General features: G+C 38.1%; 1 protein-coding gene across 1 annotated transcript in view; it reads left to right on the forward strand.

Moving 5' to 3' along the window:
• Positions 1-19,173, forward strand: part of ARAP2 (ArfGAP with RhoGAP domain, ankyrin repeat and PH domain 2) — a 2,678,178-nt gene extending 2,659,005 nt beyond the window's left edge. Inside the window, exons 32-33 of the mRNA XM_044062089.1 lie at positions 8,588-8,722; positions 15,703-19,173. Coding sequence (XP_043918024.1) covers positions 8,588-8,722; positions 15,703-16,050 — 483 coding nt within the window. The 3' untranslated portion in view covers positions 16,051-19,173. The remainder of the gene's footprint in view (positions 1-8,587; positions 8,723-15,702) is intronic.
• The last annotated feature ends 2,891 nt before the right edge of the window (positions 19,174-22,064 follow it).

Consider the following 22,064-nt stretch of genomic DNA (forward strand, 5'->3'; position numbering starts at 1 on the left):
CGATCTAAACAAGCTAGAGACCTGCTACAACAAAATCGCCAAATTCGCCACAGGGGCATCCTACCATAGTCACCACTGTCTCTCACTTGCTGAACTGGGCTGGCTTGAACTCCCTCACCTCCTTCAATGGTATCAACTCTCACTCACCCACAAACTAGTAAACCATCCACTAAATGTCCCATCCCTCCAGAATCTATTCCAACCCTATCGCACCACCAGACCACTAGGATCGAGCAACAAAAATCACTTGCAGATCACTAAAGCCAATAACTCTGCTGGTGAAGCACTATTCTCTTGCGCCATAGCCAAATTATGGAACTCCCTCTCACCCACAATTACCTCCATACCATCATGCACCCACTTCAGAACTTTACTAAAAGCACACCTAAAAACATGCTGGCTATGCCCTTGCAACTCCCACTCTAATATCACCCACCCCATCCAACCACTACCTTTCTTTCCACTCCACTAACTACCTTGATTATAGCAAGCTCAGATGGTCATAAGCCTATTACTTATTATATAGCAGGAATTTCTTATTGTAACATTTGTTAATGTCTGTTATGTACTTCACAGATAGAGTCTAGTTGTCTACTGATGTACTATGTTCTTCATCTGTAAATATGTTGTAAGTAATTGCTGTATAAATTGTTAATCGCTATGTAATCCAATGTAACTACTGTCTGTTTTAACTGTGGAGCTTTTCTCCCCGGGCCTCCTCTGAAAATGGACCTACGTCCAGTCGGACACTCCCGGTCAACAAATATAAATAAATAAATAAATAATATTATGTTCCTCCACATAAATTCAACCATATATTTCTCTATATTCAAGTGTATAAAATCTTGTTCTATTTGATACTATGTATTTTTTGTATACATTTTTGTTTTTACATTTTTATCCTGTAAATGTGCTAACACTCATTTTTTTTGTCAATTTTGTTTATAATTTCTATTACTTTTTGTGATAATCTGTATGTAAGCTTAGACTGGAGCTTTTCTCCCTGGACCACCACTGAAAATGGGCACTGTCTCAGTCGGACCATCCTGGTAAACAAATGAAAAATAAAGAAAAATAAAATAAATAATTCCAAGTACAAACAGGATTTTCAAATATTTCTAATTATGGGAATAGAACTGCAGTATAATGTAAAAATGTCGCTATGGTCTTGCAGTACTTCACAGTTCTCCCACAACTGCAAATGAAGCTCCAGTACTAAGGTCCTAGAACAAGGTGAAAAAATGCAAACATACAACATGTTTGTTGTCTGGTTTGTGCATATAAAATTCTGTTATTGAGCTCATTCTGCTTTCTTGTGATTCAGTATTTTGATGTAATCAGGGGGCTAGAGCTGTGCCTCTCCTGAGAAATATGCAGGAACACCACTCATGTTGTCAACTGCAAATTCAGGAGATAGCTGCTGCTGATTTGTATAGCCCCCCCCCCCTTTTAACTAATGCCCAATGTCAGCACAACCCCAAAGGCATGATGGCAACATGTTCTAATATATTCAGACATCAGTTCTACTCCCTGACATGTCTAGGCTATAAAGAACAGAAAATCCTGGTGGCTGACTACATTGCAGAGCAGAAAGTCCTGGTAGCAGATCACATCTGGAAACAACCGAGTTGACCAGCAGGGCTACCTTTCTAACTGCCAAGAAGGTTTCTGTCTCTTGACTCCAGAAGGACCAATGCCTAAAGGAAAATACCCCATTTTAGGGGTCCTTTGTGTTTGTCTTATTTCCTTTTTAATATCTGACATACTCTCATTCACTTGGCCAATGTCCACAGAAGGCAGCCACAGTCCAACTACAATTCCAAAACAAAATAGTGGAGTGAGGGAAGTGAAGCTCAAGGAAGGAAAATGAAGCTGGGAGCAACTAGAGAAGGAAGGCAATGTCCATATGCAGCAATGTGGTGAAAGCAACACCCCTCCTGCTTCAAGAACTAGTGCACCACAAAATGGTCTAGAGGCTGCCAAAGTGATATATCAGTGGTGAAACAACCATGAAGTACAACCCCCACCAGATCGAGGGACATTGGAACAGAAAAATCTTGTGTGGTGGGCTTGTCTTCTCATTTATATTTTCAATTACTATGAATGGAAGCCATTCCCCCCTGGCACCTCCTTTTTGGTTTTGCAGCAGTGACATACTTGCCTGTGTTTATGCAGTGTGGTCTGCTTCATGCAAATCCCTCTGAGACATGCCTTTAGCTGCTGTGCATCCTACTTCAGTTACAGATAGATGCTCCTCTACAGAGCTGGGATAACTGCTGCATAATACTGAGTGTTATGGAGTCACATTATAAGGGATTCTGCAGTGTGGAACATTTGCTTTGCCAGCTCAGGATAATGGGTCTTCTACTTGAACAGGCTCTCCAGGGCTGTTCTATCTCTGTTAGAATCTGGCCTATCAGAAGCTGAGCAGGAGATACAGAACATGTGATTGTGCTTGTGTTTATTTCACTGCCTGTGCAAACAACATCAACGGTTCAAAGTTATATAATAGTAGAAACTGAATGGCAAAATAGAAATGCAAACTGAAGACACAATTCTCTAATAAACAGTAGCTTTCTGGTGTTTTGGTTTTTGGATAAGAGTGATACTGTTTACTGTCACTACATAATTAGTAAAGACATTTTTAAGCAGCAGAGGAAATGGTGTGATTAATTTTGGAATGTTTTGCAGTATATGGATTTATGCTTATAAATAGATATACTTATTTATCCCATTTCTATTAAATTTTAACACTTCAAAACTAATGCACAAAAATATTTTTTGGTTAAATGTTATGTGGTGATGTTTGTGATATTATGGTTATTTATGTTTTTTGTGTAAAAATTTATTAGAATTCTTTCATTTTACATGCAGTCCCACTCTACTCAGCCCTCATTAGACCAATAATCAAATACAATGCACCCTTCAGAATGTACCTGACCAGGCATTTGCAACAGATGGAGTGGCCATAGAGGTTTCTCACTAAAAAAAAAAAAAAGTGTAATATGTCCTATGTGTACCACCTCAAAGCTCTGTCCCTGTACTCAGTCTCCAACAGATTACTGAGGGGTGATCTATGCCTAACCTGTAAGGCATTCTCCAATCCAGCCTGATGGATCTGCTACACATTTGCAAAACAAACAGCACAAGAATTACCTTGTCTAAGGATCTAAACCTTGTATGTGATATAAAGAAAATATGTTGGAGGGACAGGTATTCATCTCAGGGATTACTCCTTCTCTGGAACAGATTCCCCATTCATGTGAAAGAGAGCCATTCCCTAATCCTATTCAAATGCAGTTTGGACAAATGGATAGTAAATTGAAAATTCTGCCATAGCTTGTCACCTGTGGATCTATGGACAGAGGTAGATGTGGTATGGCACAAGCATATACAAAAGGCATTCTATCCTGTGGGCATTGATAATTGGGAAAATTGGGGCTTGAATGGCTAGGCCTAAAAAGGCTCTAGGGCTACTAGACAAGTAACCTGCCATGATTCTGGTTTCAGTGCATCCAGTTGCTCATGGGGCACTGAGTAACATTGATATATCTCTGCAGCTAAACTTCTGTGTTGGGTGATGAGTTAAAAGTGAAGAAGGTGGATTATGGGGTATTTTTTATATCTGGCATGCAACAGCGTTTGCTATTTCTTTGAATCGGTCTAAGTTAATTCTGGACTGGTTGCATTGTTGCCTATTCAATGATTAAGTCATAGTCAGACCAAGCCAAGTTGCTTGAATAATAACCGTTTTGTATTCACTTTAATTTTCAATATATCTATGGGGATTTTTATTAATGATTTTTTTCCTCTGTTGAGTTATGGTTAGTTAATTTAATGTTTCTTAAGGATCAGTTGCAGGTTTCTACTGGCAGCTAATATTACAGAAGTCTGTGTAATGTTCTTATTCTTTTAATTAATCCATTTGTTTTGCAATGCAGTCGTTTCTGAAGGGGAAACTTATTATATACAGGTTGAATATCTTTACTTTCCTCTCTAAGACAATTAAAAAATTCCATTTTCTTAGCTGATCACATACCCAGAACAGTGTGTGTGTGTATGAGAACAGAATGTGCATGTGTTTATGTACGCACATGCACACACACACACACACACATACACACACACACACACACACACACACACACACTAGAGATCTATGAACAGTAGCATTTTAAGCTATCAAATTCTGCATGTGGTGTAAATGTTGTAGAAATACCTTGTTTCTAAGCAATTTGGTTTTGAAGCATCATTTAATGCCACTATAAACATATGTATATAAGTCTGTTTCTTTAAAAGTAGTCAAGTAATGCTATGCATTATCAAGAGGATAAATTCTTTCCTGTTGGATTAATTTGTCATTTTATGATTAATTATATGATATATATATATATATATATATATATATATATATATATATATATATATATATATATATATATATAAATATAAGGAAGGCTTTGCTAAGACATGGCACATGGCAGTTTGGGGGAGGTTCATTGCTCTGTGTACGAGATTCACAAGATCTCAAGGAAGACTCTTTAACCTGTATACTGTAAGACTGGGGTTTGAGTGAAGACTGTCATGTTCCTCAAATGGAAGAGGGTTCTTATGCCTGGAGAGGGATTTCCAGAAAGGATGAATGTCTCAAATGGCCTGGTGTGTGAAGATCTAGAGAAACTGTATAAGCATGAGTCTTAAGTGGGATGCTTTGGGAAGAGGACAGCTTAATTTATAATCTGCAGCAGTTTCATCCTCGCTGGACAAGGAGTTTATTGGGTATTTGCAGTGTTCATGGAGAAAACCATTCAAGGACATACTTTTTGCTGGTAAGAATATATTTGTTTTCAAAAATTCCCATGGAAAGAAGACTTTATGAACTGAATGATTGCTGTGTTTTGAGTTACTCCTGGACCCATTGTCTCCAAAATCACAACATATATACGCACCTCCACATACTTGGGGGTATATTTGTGGTAAGTTCGGTGACTCTTATTTCCGGAATCTTACAAGAGCTATGACAAAATTATTGACAGACAGTATGTTTATTGTGCATAATTTAGGATGTGCACTCAAAAACGTAGCCATCTCTCTGGTCATAAAACTTAATGTCTTCATAGCCTTCTTCCCTCTACATGCCTTTCTATGACAGCAGTTTTGATTGTGATTATTTTAGCATACAAACTCTTAGTTCCATTATAATACATGCATGTATTGTGCTTTGTCAGTCACTATGTGTATAATATCATGTATCTATTATCTTTATATCTTTTGGTTAGCTATTATTTTCAAATGTATATATGTATATATTGCATTTTATCATTCACTCTGTATATAGTGTCATGCATCTATTGTGTTTTCTCTAAGCTGAGGCTGAAATAGGTCAGTGGGATCAGTGCTCTACCCTGGATAGCAAGTTCAAAATACAATAAAAATGAATAAATAAACATAGTTATGTGGTGTGGAATAGCAGACATTATAAGGTTTTTCTTCAACCACTGTACAAGTTGTGCATGACAGGCCAAAGTGCATTTTTTTCATAAGTCTCGAAATAGATGGTTCAGTTTTAAGGATGTAGAAGTACTAATTGAGGCAATCTGTAGAGAGCCAAAAACACATTTTATCCTGATATACTGGAACATTACAACTCTAAACACATACTAACAAGCTATCAAAGAACAGACTGACCTAGATATTGGAGTAAGAACATTGATCAGTTCTGTGAATGTGCTGTTACTGAGAAGGAGCTAAATAGGAGGAACAAAATAAATGGAAGTATAATGTCCTTATTCATGTGATATTGATTAGTGCCATTAAATAAGTTACTAGTAGCTAGTTCTTGCCTAGCTTCCTGTTTTTCAAAGAGTGGCTTACTGACACCTTCAGAATGTTCCAGAATGAAGTTTAAATGTGTGGGATAATAGCAGAAGATGACATGAAGAAACTTAACTGGAAAGAGCAGAACAGAAAACAAACTTTTTTTGTTTTATGTGTGTATCAACTATTCATAAGTAACAGAATTATGGTATAGTACAGCCTGACTAATTTTAAATATGTGCTCAGTTTTTCTATCTAAACTGAATATTGTCCAGGGTATATGTTTTCTGGGGTCTGTATTAGATGATCGAACTTTCAAAAGTTCGACAGTCATATGCTCGATACAATATGATTGAGTTTTTGAAAGTTTGAATGTTTTAATGGAGATTTCCATAGAGGGTGGAATGGGAAGATTTCCCTTTTCTGCACTGTGGTGCGATCTTGGAGTTGGTATATTTAAAGAGCGGGGGTGTGGGGGTGCAGGGGTGCTTGCCCCCCTGCTTAAAGCTTTCAGGTAGGTTATTTGTGTAGTTTATTTATTTTTTATTAGATGTTTGAACTTTTCAAAGTTCGATCATATGGTGTCGACCATATGGCAGTCGAACTTTTAAAAGTTTGATTATCTAATATAGACCCTGTTTTCTGGACTATTTTAAACTTAGAGTCTTCTTCTTCTTTTGGCTTTTCCCAGTTAGGGGTCACCACAGTGGAACTCCGGTCCACTAATGATTGGCAGTAGATTTTTATGGTGCCAAGGTGCCAGCCCAACCTTCAACAAAGGCACGCCCATTCACGCATGTCTTTTGAACATCACTCGACTGCGGGGAGGACATGCATTCTCCACACAGAAGGCACTCCAGCCGAGAATCGAACGGGAGAACCTCTTGCTGTGAGGTGACAACGCTACCGCTGCACCACCTCGGTTTAAGATAATGTATAATATGGGTCTTTATAAGCTTAAAGTGTAGTAAAACACATACTTGTGTGTACTGTACCATCAGAAACATGTTTGATATTGTTGCTGTTAAGCTATTTGGTGATTTCGTTTTCTAAAAGAATTTAGAAAACCATGAGTTTATATTTGTTTTCTTGACAGTTTTGTTGCTGCACTACTGTATTGTCCCTCTTTATGGTGCTGAACCAGAAATCCCTGCATTTTCTGTCCTGATATGCATGCACTCGGTTCTTATGAACTGTCAGCAGGATGTTGCAATTTATTTCTGCCTGTATCACAGATAAGTAATCATAGCCCACTAAGTCTTTAGGATTAGTCATGAGGCATTGTCTATTTATATTTCTATCAACAGTATTGATCACTTTAGTATTTCATCGTATGTCTGGCAGCAGTATTTATCTGTAATTCTAAATGACCTTTATAACATGAAGGAGCTGCTGATTTATTCCCCCATAATTTTTTAACCATACTGCCTTTGTCAGGAGAAGGATTAGCAATTCATTGGCTTGTCTGTGGATTTCAGATGAAGGATGTGGTGCATCAGAAACTTTGACTTGTTAAATCCTGCATTATATGTAAGATAGGTTATTCAGTACAGCATGTGTTATGGTTTCCATAGAGACAGCCACAAAATCCTAAAGTGTCTCTGGAGGATAGCATGAGTAGTGTCACTAACAAATAGGTTCAAAGGTTATTGATAACCCCACTACAACAGCTCATTAAAAGCTTAGCAAATGTGTTCCAGTCTCATTGAAAAAAAAAAAAGAAAGAAAACGGACAAAAGCCTACACTTTCTGAGAAACCTGATCAGAATACAAGGTAAAATGATTTTTTTGTGAGTGCCCAGAATAAACACTAGTTTCCGTGAAAACAACATGCAAACTGTCTTAAGACTTATGTTTCATGGAACAAAACCAAAGCGATTACTTGAGGACTACACAAAGCTGATAATGTATATGTTATGCATTACTATCCACTATCCTCACTTATCACGATGCCATAATATTTTACTAGTTTTATAGTAAAAATGCACATTTCTTAGCATTAATATATTTGCGTGTTTATTGCCTTTTAAAAATGTGTTCCATATGTTACTTAGAATGGCATAGAACTTGATTAGAAAATGCAAAGGAGTATTCTGTACAGGTTTGCAACAAAATGTTATTTTAGAGTGAATGACACGTGTGTGTGTGTGTGTGTGTGTGTGTGTGTGTGTGTGTGTGTGTGCGCACGTGTGCGCGCTCACGTAAGTGTGAGTCTTTGAAGAGAAAGTATCACAGCATTACACAGTGTTTCAAGCTGGTAAGATTATTGGTAGAGCTGACCTTATTTTTCCTATGGGTGCTGTTGTATCTTGGAAGCAATGGAAACATAGGTTTCTAAAAATGAATTCTGCAACATTAGCTGGCACATGCTGCTATAATTATTGGCAGTCCTATCTCAACAGTTCCTCCAGGTGTGGTTCTGTCATAGCTTTAAGGGCCTACTGTTTTAAGTATCAGGGTGAAAGTACGACTGAAGTAGTTTTAGGAAAAGAAACAGCAGCTGTGTTCTAACCAGCTGGATCATGCTGTTAGAATTATTACAACAAATGGCCTCTGCTTCTCCTTTGGCTGTTACTTTATTTCAGTGCCTTGTCTGCCACACAATAAAAGACTATTCTGAACTCTTTGCCATGTTTTCTCTTGAAGTTTTAAACAGTATATAGTGACCAAAGAGAGTTTGAAAAGTATACTTTTTCAAAGCTGATGTATTTTTTGGTGTAGTGTCATGCCTAAATGTTTTCTGTTTTTTTTTTTTTTTTTTTTTTCACAGTATGGCAGTGACTTATGGCCTGCAGTTGTAAAAGAGTGTCAGATGTCACCAACTATAAATCCTGTAGTGGGGGGCATGTCTTTAATTCCAGTACAGCCAGAGAAACCGAAGTCCTTGCACACAGAACAAGCTGATGTGAGTTGTGGTGCCGCATTTTCTGAAGTTTACATATTTTACTGTAAAATGACTTTTATTATGTAGTGAAGCTATGCAGCTGCTCCAAGTACAAGTCACTATGTTTCTATGAAATGTAGTCCTCAGTAGAAATATATTTTGTCCAAGAAGACTAGATTTTTTATTTATTTTATTTTACTTTTGTTTACTTGGAGAGTCCGACTGGACACTGTTCCATTTTCAGAGGAGGCCCGAGGAGAAAGGTTCCACATACAAAAATGAACAAGTTATTTTAGACAATGGCATTCACAAACAAAACAGTTAGAGAACTTAATAAGTATGGGCCAGAAAGGCCAGCCAATTAATATATATAGTTAGAGGAAATCATATTTTTCGGCTACTGTATATAACAGACTTATACACATAAAATACAATAAAAAAATGCAGACTTGTACACATAAAATATTGTCAATGGCAAGAGATATATAATGATGCAGGAGGTGATTTACAATCCAAACAGATATCAGTTTGTGATAAAAATCCCTTTTGGAGAAATAATAGGGAGGAAATTCTACATGGCTATTGCCAATGAATAGAAATCTTGTCTGTATGTTAGGTTTTATCCTGGGCAAAGTTCTCAACCAATCAGGAGCAAATCTAAACAGAATCAGGGACAACTCCTAAAAAAATCAGGGGCAATAAGAAACACTTTCAAAATATTAGTTCTGTGAACTTCAGGCATTAATAGATTTAGAGAATGTGGAATAATATATATTTCCTGAAGTAAAATAATTATTCGGCTCTTAATTAATTGTCATTATATAGTAAGTATAATTCACCACTTTGTCCAAAAGGCATAATTTTTATGAGGGATTAAGAGGAACAAAGCTAAAATTTGAGTCAAAAATCACAGACGTCCCTGAAAATCAGGGACAGTTGAGATGTATGACGCTTGGTAAGATAGGAGCATAGCCAGTTGTAGTTAAGGTGGGCTTTTAGTAATTTTTTAATTGTGTTGTGGAGTTATTTGCTGTTGGATGGGCAGGAAGGAAATTCTAGAGTTCAGAGATGTAGCAGCTAAAGAAAGATTTACCTGCCTCATTGTTATGTTTGGTAACTTCGAGGAGGTTTAGGCTAGTTGATCTCAAGGATCGTGCTGAGGTGTGTAGATGTATAAGATTTTGGAGGGCTGGGATTTTGTCTGAGTAGTAGTATAACTTGTGTGCTATTTACAATTGGTTGAACTATAGTAGTTGAGGGAATTCTAGCCAGTTTAGTGTTTTGAGAGATTCACAGTGATGTGTTCTATGTGGTGAGTCTGTTGCAAATTTCGGTATTTTATGGTAACAAGATTCAAGATTGTGTAGTTCGGCTTTACGGAGGTTGGTTAATATTGGGGATGCGTAGAAGAGGGTGGAAAGTAAATATGTCCTGGCTGTTGTGGCTTTGGATGGCTTGGAGATAAATTTCTTGTTGCAATAGAGCAATCCCAATTTTTTGTGGACTTTCTTAAGAGTTTGGGTAATATGTATGTCAATTCTTAGGTGGTTGTCAATTTCCACTCCTAAGAGTTTAGTGTGGGAGGTTGGGGTAATAGCAGTATTGTTGTTAGAGGCAATGGTAAAGTTATCTGTTTGGGGAAGGGTTCTCTAAGAGGTGAAGTGGAGTAATTTTGTTTTTGATGGGTTAAGAATAAGTTGATGATTGGAGAACCATTTTTCTGTTAGTGAGAAGCATTCTTGATGTTGGGAGTGGCGGTGATCAAATGTTGAGGTGGCACATGATTGTAGTGTCATCTGCGTATTGAATTATTGCGGCTTTTGATGTGGAGGAAGAGAATTGATTGGTGAATAGGGTGAAGAGTAATGGGCTTAGGATGGAGCCTTGAGGAACTCCTATGGATACTGGTAGCAGAGGGGATATTTGGTTTTACCATTTGACAGCTTGTTGCCGACCTGATAGGTAGCTGTTAAACCATGTGATGGAGAAAGAACTGAAGTTTAGGGTTGACAGAGTATGGAGAAGTTTATTATGGTTAACCATATTGAATGCTTTAGATAAATCTAAGAATATGGCATAGATTAGTTGTCCTTTGTTTCTATGTTGATTTATGGTGTTGGTAAAAGCTACAAGTGCAGTGGTGGTACTATGAAAGGGTCTATAGCCTTGCTGGTTTTTGCTTAGCAGATTGTTTTTTTGAAGGTAGTCCATGAGTTGTGTGTGAATGACTCATTCACGTATTTTTGATAGGGGTGATAATGTAGCAATAGGGTGATAGTTGTTGAGTTCAAAGGCGTTACCTCCTTTGTGTAGTGGTATGTTATGGGAAGTTTTCCACATGTGGGGTAGTTTTGCTCAGAGATGTACCTGTTGATGAGCATAGCAACTGGGTAGGCTATGGCTATTGCTGCTGTTTGGAGGTATTCTGTGGGTAGGTTATCAGCAGGCAGGGTGGCGGGTTTAAGTTTTTGGAGGAGTCTTTGAATGTTTTTAATTGGCACTGGCTGAAAGGAAAAGTGGGAGTTATTTTTTGTGGTTCTTGTGTTTCCTTTGTAGTAATTTCTTTAGAGATGGGGGACTGGTATTAAGTTAATTAGTAGTTAAGATATGGATTATCTCAGTAAAGTATTTATTGAACTCGGTGGGGATGTTGTCATAGTTGTTCTCTGTTTTAGGTGTGGGGGTTGTACTTTTCCCAGGTTGCAATACAGAGTTGATTGCAGCCCAGAATTTCTGTGGGTTTTTTGCATGTCTTTTTTGTAGGTTTTGGTAGTAGGGGATTTTGTCTATTTTAATGCATGTTTTGGCTTTATTGCATAGTTGGAGGTATTTTTGTTTATTTTTGGCTGGGTATTGTTTTTGTGGAATAGGGTCCAAGCTTTGCCCCTTTCTTTGAGGATGGATCTGGTAGATTTAGTTTGCCAGGGGGCATATTTAGCTTTTAATCTTGTGGTTCTGGAGGGGGCATGATGGTTTAGTGTGGTTAGGAAGGTGGTATTAAAGGAATTTACTGACTCTTCTAGAGTTAACTGTTTTAGGGTGTCCAGTTGCAATGTCTTAGCTCGTAGATAAAGTTGTTAGGGTTGTTTCTAAATTTTCTTTGAGTTATATGGCTTATTTGAGGAGTTTTGGTTCATAGTAGATATGTTAATTGGCGATCGCTGAGAATGGCTGGTAGACATCTAGTTAGGGATGCAAGGGATGGGTGGGATATAAGTATCCAGTCCAGTATGGACTTGGATCTTTTGTCATTTCTGGTGGGGGACATGATAACTTGTGTAAAGCTGTGGAGGTTGATGTGGATTAGTGGATTTTCATTAGTACAGTTGAGTCAGTCTGTATTAAAGTCACCTAGTAGGATATTTTCTTTGGTTAGGGAGTTTGAAATCCATTCTAGTATATTTTCCATGGTTGTAATATTATTTCCTGGGGGTATGTAGCAGCCAATGATATTAGTATGTTAGTGGAAGTTAATTTAAATTTGGCAGGGATGAGTTCTGCTTTATTGAAATATGGTATGACAATATCTACTTGTTTGAGGATGAGGTGGTCTTTGCACATTATGGCTACTCTGCCTCCCCTTTTGTCTGACTTGTCTCTTCAAATAATATTATATCCCAGGGCTGTGATTTCATTATTGTGGTTTTCAGGTTTGAACCAAGTCTCAGTTAGTAAAATACTTTCATGGCTGTAAATGGCTAATAGGGCATGTAGGTCATGGAACTTGTTTATGATACTTCTTACATTTAGATTTAGAAAGTGGAGAGAAGATTTAGGTCCGTGAAGTAGGGAGTAGTTATGATTGGGGTTTGGGTGGGATGATGAGTTAGGGCTTGGGTTGGGGTGGATGTCTCCACAACAAGAGAGTCTTTTTAGCATTTGTACATAGAGTTTGTTGAGCTTGATGGATATGTTGATACATTTTAAAGAGGTGTGGGAGTTTCTACTAGGTGGAAGAATTCTGTGTAGGTGATAGTCTGTGTGGAAGGTTTGCAAGAGGTATGGGACTAATTTAATGTTAGCTATGGCTGAGTTCTGGTATAGAGTTGCAGTTTGTTTTGGGGTGTTAAGGTTGAGGTGTAGTTGGACATGATAGTTTGTTAAGGCTGCAAGTAAGAGTAGAGTTGTGAGGTTGATATTACAGAGAAGTAGTCTTACATTTGTGGGATATAATAAGGAATGCATTGTGTTTAGTAATTTGGGAGAGTGGACAGTGTTGGTGGAGAGTAGTATGTAGGTGATTAGGGTTGTATTAGTTTGAGTAAGAGTTTTAATTGGATAGTTAAGTGTGACAGGGTAGTTAGTTTGGTGGGAGTGGCTTTGACATTACGGGGAGGAGTTGTGTATAGGTATAAATTAAATTGATAAGGGGGTGGGTGAGAATGGGGGTGTGGTAGGGGAGTGGAGTGAGCCTGAGCATGGCAAGGGTGAACAGAGCGGGGCTAGCCCAGCTGCTGAAAGGTGCAAGAGTCCTTATGGAAAACAATCAGGAACAGCACTTTCAAGGTTGGTTTCTGCTCATGTGACTGGGAAAACCCAATTAAATGGGGTATTCTTAAAATTATATACAATCAAATTTGCAGAAAGGCTACTGTCGACTCTGTAGAGTGGGGTTAACTGCGTCTTTGGTTTTCTATATGCAGTACCTTTGCTATTTAGCCATTGTCTAATAATTATACTCAGGCATTTGGTTTTGGGCTGGAGGGAGCTTTATAAGCTCTGTTATGCACTGCCATCTAGTGGTTGAGATGGGCAACCACCTCTACCAACAGTAATAGCTAGTCCTGAATGGGGAGAACATGTGAAAGTAAGTGATAGGAATAATTACGGTCTGTGCGAGTGTGCTAGCCAGAACTTTTAACAGAAAGAGGCTTAAACAACAGGTAATTCATAGGCAGACACTTACACTTTAGTAGCTTGAGTTTGTTCTTCCAGTGAACTGCAGGGAGGGAGATACTGGTGTCCAAGGAACTGTTGCCCAAGGAACGCTGGTTTATAGCCGAGTAAGGGGGGGCCACCCATGACTTACAGGAGTATAATTAGGACTTTAGTAGCTTGGGGTTGTTCTTCCAGTGGACTGCAGGGAGGGAGATACTGGTGTCCAAGGAATTGTTGCTCAAAAAATGCTGGTTTTCAGCCGAGTAAGGGGGCTTCCCATGACTTACGGGAGTATAATTAGGTGGCAAGCACACAATAAATAGGACTGGTAAAGATCCACACTGGGAAGGTCAGACAATTAATTTACTTAATGCACAAAAATGCTGTTGATATTACTACTCAAAGTTTAAAGACAGACATATATTTGAATGTTTTTATTACTCATAATAAGCAGATATGTGAGAAGATCACAGATGAGCACTTAAAGTTAACAGTCTGTATAACAGTATGTCAGCATAAATTACCAGTAGTACATGAGCCTTATTCTGCATTATGTGGGGAATGCACTGCCTGTGAATTCTGTGCTACAACAAACTCATTAAATGTTCTGTTACAGGGGGAAGACCAAAGGGCAGAAGAAGCTTCCCTTTGTTATCAGGGAAGCTGTTACCATATCCCTGATAAAGGCAGCCTGCAGTGCGTAATAAGGTCCTAAGAAGTTCTGGATTATGTAACATAGCCTGCTATATGGCATGTCAGATCATTTTATGAATCCCAACCATTGTTTTTAAAAATATTCACATCTTTGTTGCATCTCTTCAGCAATAGCCAATTATTTTGTAGCTTAACACTGAGAGAATCAAAGGTGGTTTTGTTCAGAAAGTATGGGAATGCTGGGTGTGTCCCTGGCAGTGACTGTAATATCTTTCTTAGCATTTTTGTCATGCCTTGTTTTATTTGCTGTATAGGGCAATATTAATAATAGCTGATTTGGGGGACAACAATAGCCTCTGTGATTTATAAGAAAAAACTGTTGACATTTTAATAATGTCTGTAAAAGTTAACTAGATTACTTTAAACATTTTGCGAAAAAAAAATGCTGTTATTGTGCTTTTTTTTCCTTGAGTTTTGTTTTATAGAATGTCATTCCATATCTAGAGCCTGTCAACAGTTTCTTCATTTAAGTGTATTTTATAACTGAGGCTTGGCAACATTTAAATATTTAAGATCTATGCTCAGGCAAATCCCCAAAAGGTAAGTAATTGTGATGTCATCTAAATGTCCTGCATTCATTTCAGCTCCATAACCAAGATTCAATAGCTCAGTACTACCAGTATGTTTATCCGGGCTGTGGGAAGTATCTAAATCTGCCGGGCATAGCTCTTAACTTGCTCAAGAATGAGGGACAAAGCCAAAATTAATTGGGGACAAAGGCCCAAAGGCAGGACAATTTTTAAACATTACACTTATAACTTAAAAAAAAGTTAGTAGAACACGTTTTTAAACAACATGCATTCAGTGCTTTTACAGATGCTGTAGAAATGTACCCAGCACATAAGCTGTGAAATGCTAGGATAACAATGTTGGCTACAATTTCTTATTGTATGCTTGAGGACGGCAACTCCTCATCTCCTGTATTGCAGATAAAGTTCCCCATTTTTGTAATCTACACGTGCTTCCTTTCCAGGGTTTATATAAGATAGTACATGCCTGGAAATATCACATATTGTACACCAACTATATATGAAATTCATTAGATTTTGAAAATATGATGCTTACTAGGCACTAGAAAACTGCCTTACCAGTGTACTTAAATCCCATGGTGAAAGTGTTATCATATTTGGTGGGAGTATTAAACTTAAATGTTCTGTTTTGACAAATTTTTGTAAATTAATTGTCTTTTTTCCTCTTTACCTTTGATAATGGTCCCCTAGATATTATTAAGAAAACAGTGTACTATTATTTGTATTTTATGATTTATAATCATTATCTTTAGTGTTTATTATCTGCAGAGGGAAACATTGCATAAATGTGGTGTTAAATAACATGGACCACTGAGTACAATAAACTGTAAGTTATGTAGCTAATAAATTTAAAATGAGATACATATTTCTTTCTTGCAGTGTTCTCAAATAGACCTTGGAATGTTGAAGCTAAGACTATCAAGTGTCCTGTGTGCTCGTGAGGAACAGCCAGGTTGTCTTATAAAACCAAAAGTTTCCGTGCCAGCGCACGGTCAAGAATACAAGGATGGCAGCTCTAGCTCGCAGAAGCAGCAGCAATGCTTGGGACTGCTGGAGAAATTCAGTTTGCATGATTTACAAGCACGATTCAGTAAAGAAAGCAAAGACTTGAATAGCAGTGAAAAATCAAACAAAGCTGGTGCAGAAGAGACTAGGTTACCACCAAATGTTATGCAGGAGCTGAATGCAGTATTACAAAAGCAGAAACGTACGCTCAAGGAAGAGTAAACACAGACGAAAAGGCTATTTCTAAACAAAGTGTGCAGTGAAGATTTACACAGGAGATCACTGTGATGAACCATGACTTTATAATGGTTAAACAGGTTACTAATTTTAAGATAAACAATGTGTCACTTCTTTATTGACAACTGAACATTGTGTTCAAAACAGAGACAGTCTTGAAAAGACAACTGTATCTGTTTTATATGATTTACACAGTTACTGTCATAACATCATTAAATACATCTGAATGATTATATTGTATTAAAGCTGAAGTAAAAAGTAGAAATAATGTTTAGACCACTTCAGTTTTGTGAAATAGTGTATCTGCATGTGTATCTCATATGTATGTAACAATTGTACATAATATTACTTTTTACCCAAAATGTAAATTAGAAACATGGTCCAAACAGTGCTGTCAGTGTATTTAGTACTTTTCTTCAATGTATTTTGTATCTCTTTTTTTTATTTTAGAGAATGAAATTACAGCACTTGCAGCTGCAAAGTTCTCATATGCTGGACTGTGATGACATACCCATCTACAGAACCTTTAGAAGAGTGGGGTAGATTTTGATAGTTGCCCTGGATGTCACGTTGCAGAGAGCATCAACAGAAGAAATTATTTTATTTATTTATTTATTTTGTCTTCCCCGTGCCCTTTGAGCACTTGTGAGGCTGGGGATCTTGATCCTCATTATTGTTGTAGCTCATATCCTGAAAACTTAATTTCTTGTTTTTTGATTCAGCACAAGATGGGGGGGGGGTGTAAAGAGAAAAAAGTTTCTGGTTACAATGTGGTGATGAAGATATATTTATATGTTGAGTCTTCTCTGTTTCTTCATTGAGTAAATACAAAATGTTACAGTTCCAGTCGCCTCTACCCCTATCACCAAGGATTTCAGAAAGAGAACTTTGTTGATGAATATTAGCACTACAATTTTAACAAGAATTATTTAGGCTTAATTCAGCACTCTACTGTTAAATGTTGGTCTGCACTGCCAAAACAGAAAGACAGACAAACATCATATTATGTAGAAGAAGAGTTTAGTTAAGTAGCTTGTAAAATAATCTGTTGCATATAACCGTGTAATGTCCTAAACAGGGTATTAATTGGACAAAGCCAAAAACATAACTAGGGGCAAATGTCCCAAATCAGAGACAAATTATTCTTCTGTACTTAGAGCACTGCTAGAATGTCACATATTACAGAATGTGTAAAGCATACATTAAATCCTGATTAGAGAATGAACGGTCTCCAGCAGGATGTTAATCTACAGATAATACCAACTGAAAAATTAGTCTGCTGCTGGGGAGTTTGAACTGTAAGGAAGCTAATGGCTGCCATTATTTTACTCTCACTAAGCAGCCCTTTAGCACTTTTGAGAGTATAAAATTAAAACAAATAAAAAATAAAAATATAGGAAACCTGTGTGTGTGTGTGTGTGTGTGTGTGAATGGAAGTGAGAGTGGGATCAAGCGAGCCATTATTTTATGCTGACTAAGCAGCTGTTTTGCTGTTTATTAGGTGTAAAATAAAATAAAAAAAAAACATTAAAAAAGAAAGGAAGTTTTGTGTGTAAAAAGTGTGTGTGTATGCTTATGTTAGTGTTTCTGTCAGTGTGTGTGAGTATATGCGTGTTTTTGTGCATGAAAGCAAACGTGTGTGTGTGTCAGTGAGTGAGTGAGTGAGAAACAGAGATATTGAGCATTGGCAGCAGCAGTTAAATTTAAAAAGTATGCATACATCTCAACCCTTTCGCTCAAAAAATCTATATAAATCCTAAAATAAAGGGGGGCAAAGTCTCAAAAATAGGAACAGATTTTAAACACTGCTGTTATAAAATTAAAAAGTTGCTAGCATGAAAGGATTTGTTGTTGCATGCATTTTGTAAAGGCAATAAAGTCTGAAACTCAAGTGAATGTCATTATTTAGTGACTTAATTCCCCAATGATTTGCCATTAAACCAGAAATGTTATGAGTAACTGACCAAAAATGAGGTAAAAATCTGGAAGTACTTCCTTCAACACCATTTACATATAGTACAGCAAGTTTGAAACATTAGCAGAGGAACTATTTTACATAAAATATATATAATATATATACTAAAAAAAAAATAAAACAAAACAGTTTTCCAGATGGTCCAGTCTGTAAGTGCAATAACACCCTCCAGGATGTTGGGCCTCAGAACACCCCCTGGGTGTGCATTATTTACACTGTAACACACACCGTGTTGGACATTATTGCTTGCTTAGATTAGCATGCATTGTTGATAAGAAGTCTGAACCTCAAATTTCTGCCATAATTTACTGACTGCAATCGTCAGTGATTTACCAGAAAAGTACAAATTTTATGGGGAACAGACCAAAGGTTTAAGGCAAAATCAGTGACAGTTGAGAACTATGTTGTACAGCCCTTACATATTGTCAAGTTCACAAACTAATTAACTAACTTTTTGGGGAAGAATAACGCAAAAGATTCCAAATCAGCTATGTGAACTAAGTCAGAGATAAGGCTTGCACTGTCCATGAAATGGAGACAGTGTAATGCATTTGTTATGCAAACAAAATTGAAAAAATGAGCTGCAGGAGATGGATTATATGATTGTTAAAGTACAGCATCTGCCCTGGTTCACAGCTTAGCTGATTTAAGTACATGTTCTGGAGTGGTGAACCAGAGGGCCCATTTAAGGTTTAGTAATTTGGATGCCTGCTAAGCGTACAACTGTCACTTTCACTGCAACTGAGACAGGTAGAATGTGCATGTGTTCTATCACTTGGCAGTCTAGCCTTACTTGAAGAAGTTTCAGTAAGAGACATTTTGGCCGGCTATGCACTCAGGTTTGTTACAAACCATTTGATCCATAAATGACTGATGAAGTAAAGCCATATACCTGACAAGTGATGTAGGATGTTAAGCAGTTGAACTTGAAGCTGGTGACTTGGGGTGGTGAAAAACTAAATGTTTAATAGAGTGTGTCTTAAATCACCTTGTTTTCCTTGAATGGCTGTCAGCTTGATACTGGAGTATGATGTCTTCTCTTGGTGCAAGTATGAGCAAGATTTTGTTTTATTTTGGATGTTTATTTCACTTTCCTTTTTGTGTTGAATTAAATGAGCATTTGATCACTGTTATCAGTACTTTGCTTTTTCATTTTAAAAGTTGAAAATCCAGTTCAAAAGATCTATTATGCCACTATTCATTCATGGAATTTTCCACAAAGGAATTTTGTATAAGTTAAACACACCCCTGAAGTTGACCATTCAAGACAGAAGTATGGATGTTTTGTCATGGGAAAGAGCACTTGAAGGGTGGATTGCTTGGTTTGTAAATTGTACGTCTTGAACTAATCTTTCAAAAGCGAGACTTCAAAGTTCTTCACCATCACTGTTACTGTCAGTGTCACTGGCAAGGGTGAAGCACTACATCAGAGGTGACAAAACTTTGACATTGTCATAAGAAAGACTGACAGTTTACAAGCTCTTCACTGAAGATAAAACAGCATTCTGATAATGATCCGTCATTAACAGAATTTCATGGAAGCAAAAGTTGGAACCACTTACAATCCCGGTAGGTGGGTGAGTCTTCTGTTCGGACTTCTCAGATTTCCATTTATTATTTTTCAATAAAAGAACAAATTAAATGTTTTTATTATCACTTTTAATGCTAAGGAGAGAAATGTCAAAGATGTTACTGATACAAAGGTGAGGAAGGTGATATGCTTCTTCATTTCTACAAGAATAGTCTGCCAGGTTAACTGCGGTGCTCTTAGCTACATTCCTTCCTGGCACCTCAGTAATTATGGCTGTGGCTGCGGGCTTGGAATATGTTATCCCTATCTCATGATCTAAACACCTTCAAGAGCTCTTAGTGACACTTTCCACTGCCTTATCCTGAAGGCCTTCAGAGTAGTATTGGTGTTCATCTCTACTGAGATGAAAATAAACTTGGTTATTAACAGCACCATCTGGCTCACCTTGATCACTTTTCATCTGGCTCACCTTGGTCACTGTAACAGCACCACCTGCCTCACCTTGGTCAGTGTAACAGCCCCATCTGCCTCACCTTGGTCAGTGTAACAACACCATCTGGTTCATCTTGAACACTGTAACATCACCATCTGCCTCACCTTGGTCAGTGTAACAGCGCCATCTGCCTCACCTTGGTCACTGTAACAGCACCATCTGCCTCACCTTGGTCAGTGTAACAGCACCATCTGCCTCACCTTGGTCACTGTAACAGCACCATCTGCCTCACCATGGTCAGTGTAACAGCACCATCTGCCTCACCTTGGTCACTGTAACAGCGCCATCTGCCTCACCTTGGTCACTGTAACAGCACCGTCTGCCTCACCTTGGTCACTGTAACAGCACCGTCTGCCTCACCTTAATCACTGTAACAGCACCATCTGCCTCCCCTTGGTCACTGTAACAGCACTATCTGCTTCACCTTGATCACTGTAACAGCACCATCTGCCTCACCTTGGTCAGTGTAACAGTACCATCTGCCTCACCTTGGTCAGTGTAACAGCATCATCTTCCACACCTTGGTCACTGTAATAGCACCACCTGCCTCACCTTGGTTACTGTAACAGCACCATCTGCCTCAGTGGTATCATGTGAGGAATCGTGTTTTGTGAGCAGAGTTACTTAAGCATACCATTTCTAGGGACAGTTTAACAGAAAAGTTGGCCACTCAAACATGACCCCTCTGATCTGTATAGGAACAAGACAAAAGCAACACTTGAATATTTATGAGGCATGCTTCAGATGTCTGATGTAAGGGTGAGTCATATAAATCTCCTAACCATGAAATAAAAATACAATAGAAAAATGCAACACTACTTTCACAAAAGCCCTACTCTCTATATACCATGAAACACCATGCCTTTTCTTCCTGTGAACCTAAGCCCTGATGTACTTTTTAGGAGGGTAAATGGGCTTATGAATCTTCAATACTACTTAATTAGATAAGCAGTCTAGATGGCCAGATATCTCAGCCTTCTTGAAGCAACGTAAAATTGGTTCCTGTTTCACTTCCTGTCATAATTGCTATCAGATAGGCTTCAGACAGGATCACAGCTTATGGTTCATAGGTTGGCTAAGTACTTGCCCAAAAGTTCCTTGACTTTCTTAACTCCAGTGCCCAGGACCACCTGTTTGACACCCACACAAGGGGTGCCAGCATCCTGGATCTGATGCTTACCAATTTGGGGGACCACTGTAGCACCCCCACTGTGAGGTCTTCCCTGGTGTGATCTGACCACAAATCAGTCTCATTCAAAGTAACTATCACACCTGCCGCCCCACCCCCCCACCAGCAGCAACTAAACTAAAAAACGTCTCCAAAGCAGACTATTACCTCTTACGGGATGGTATAAATAGCTCACTGCACGTCCCCCCCTCAGATGGAACTGGCAACTATGCCAGGTTCTACACCAATGGTTTTTACAAACACCTGTATAACTGCATTGACTTGGCTATACCTGATAGGACCAAAACAAGCTCGTCAAGGAAGAGCAAACCTGCCTGGTGAACAACTGCCATTAACAGGCTTTACATTAAGAGGAAGAAATTGCTGTCTAAGAGTAAGAGGGACTGAGCCCTAAACTAGAAACACTCCCTCCTCAGCTTAAACAAACAAATAAGACTTCTTGTGAAGTCCCCCAAAGCAAACTATGAATCCAAATTAGCTTTTTCAACTAAGGACAACCACAAGACATTCTTAGTTACATCCATAACCTAAAAGGAAAGGTTTAGATTTGTGCTGAACTAGTAGTTAATGATACCACATATATTGAAATCTGTAGACATAGCTAACCTGTTGGCTGACAGGTTCTGTGAAAACTTCACTCCCCTGTCCCTGCCACATGTACCCCATGACATCTCTACCACCACCTGTCCCCTACCTTGTGTCTCTAAAGAGCAGGTCACAAACACCCTCTCTAAGGCCAAAAGCACAGCATCTATGGGACTTGATAACATCCCAGACTGTGCCCTATATGGACTCCAACAAGAATTAGCAA

This window comes from Protopterus annectens, chromosome 2.part1 (genome assembly GCF_019279795.1).
Source record: "Protopterus annectens isolate FY-2018-M chromosome 2.part1, PAN1.0, whole genome shotgun sequence".
NCBI lineage: Eukaryota > Metazoa > Chordata > Ceratodontiformes > Protopteridae > Protopterus > Protopterus annectens.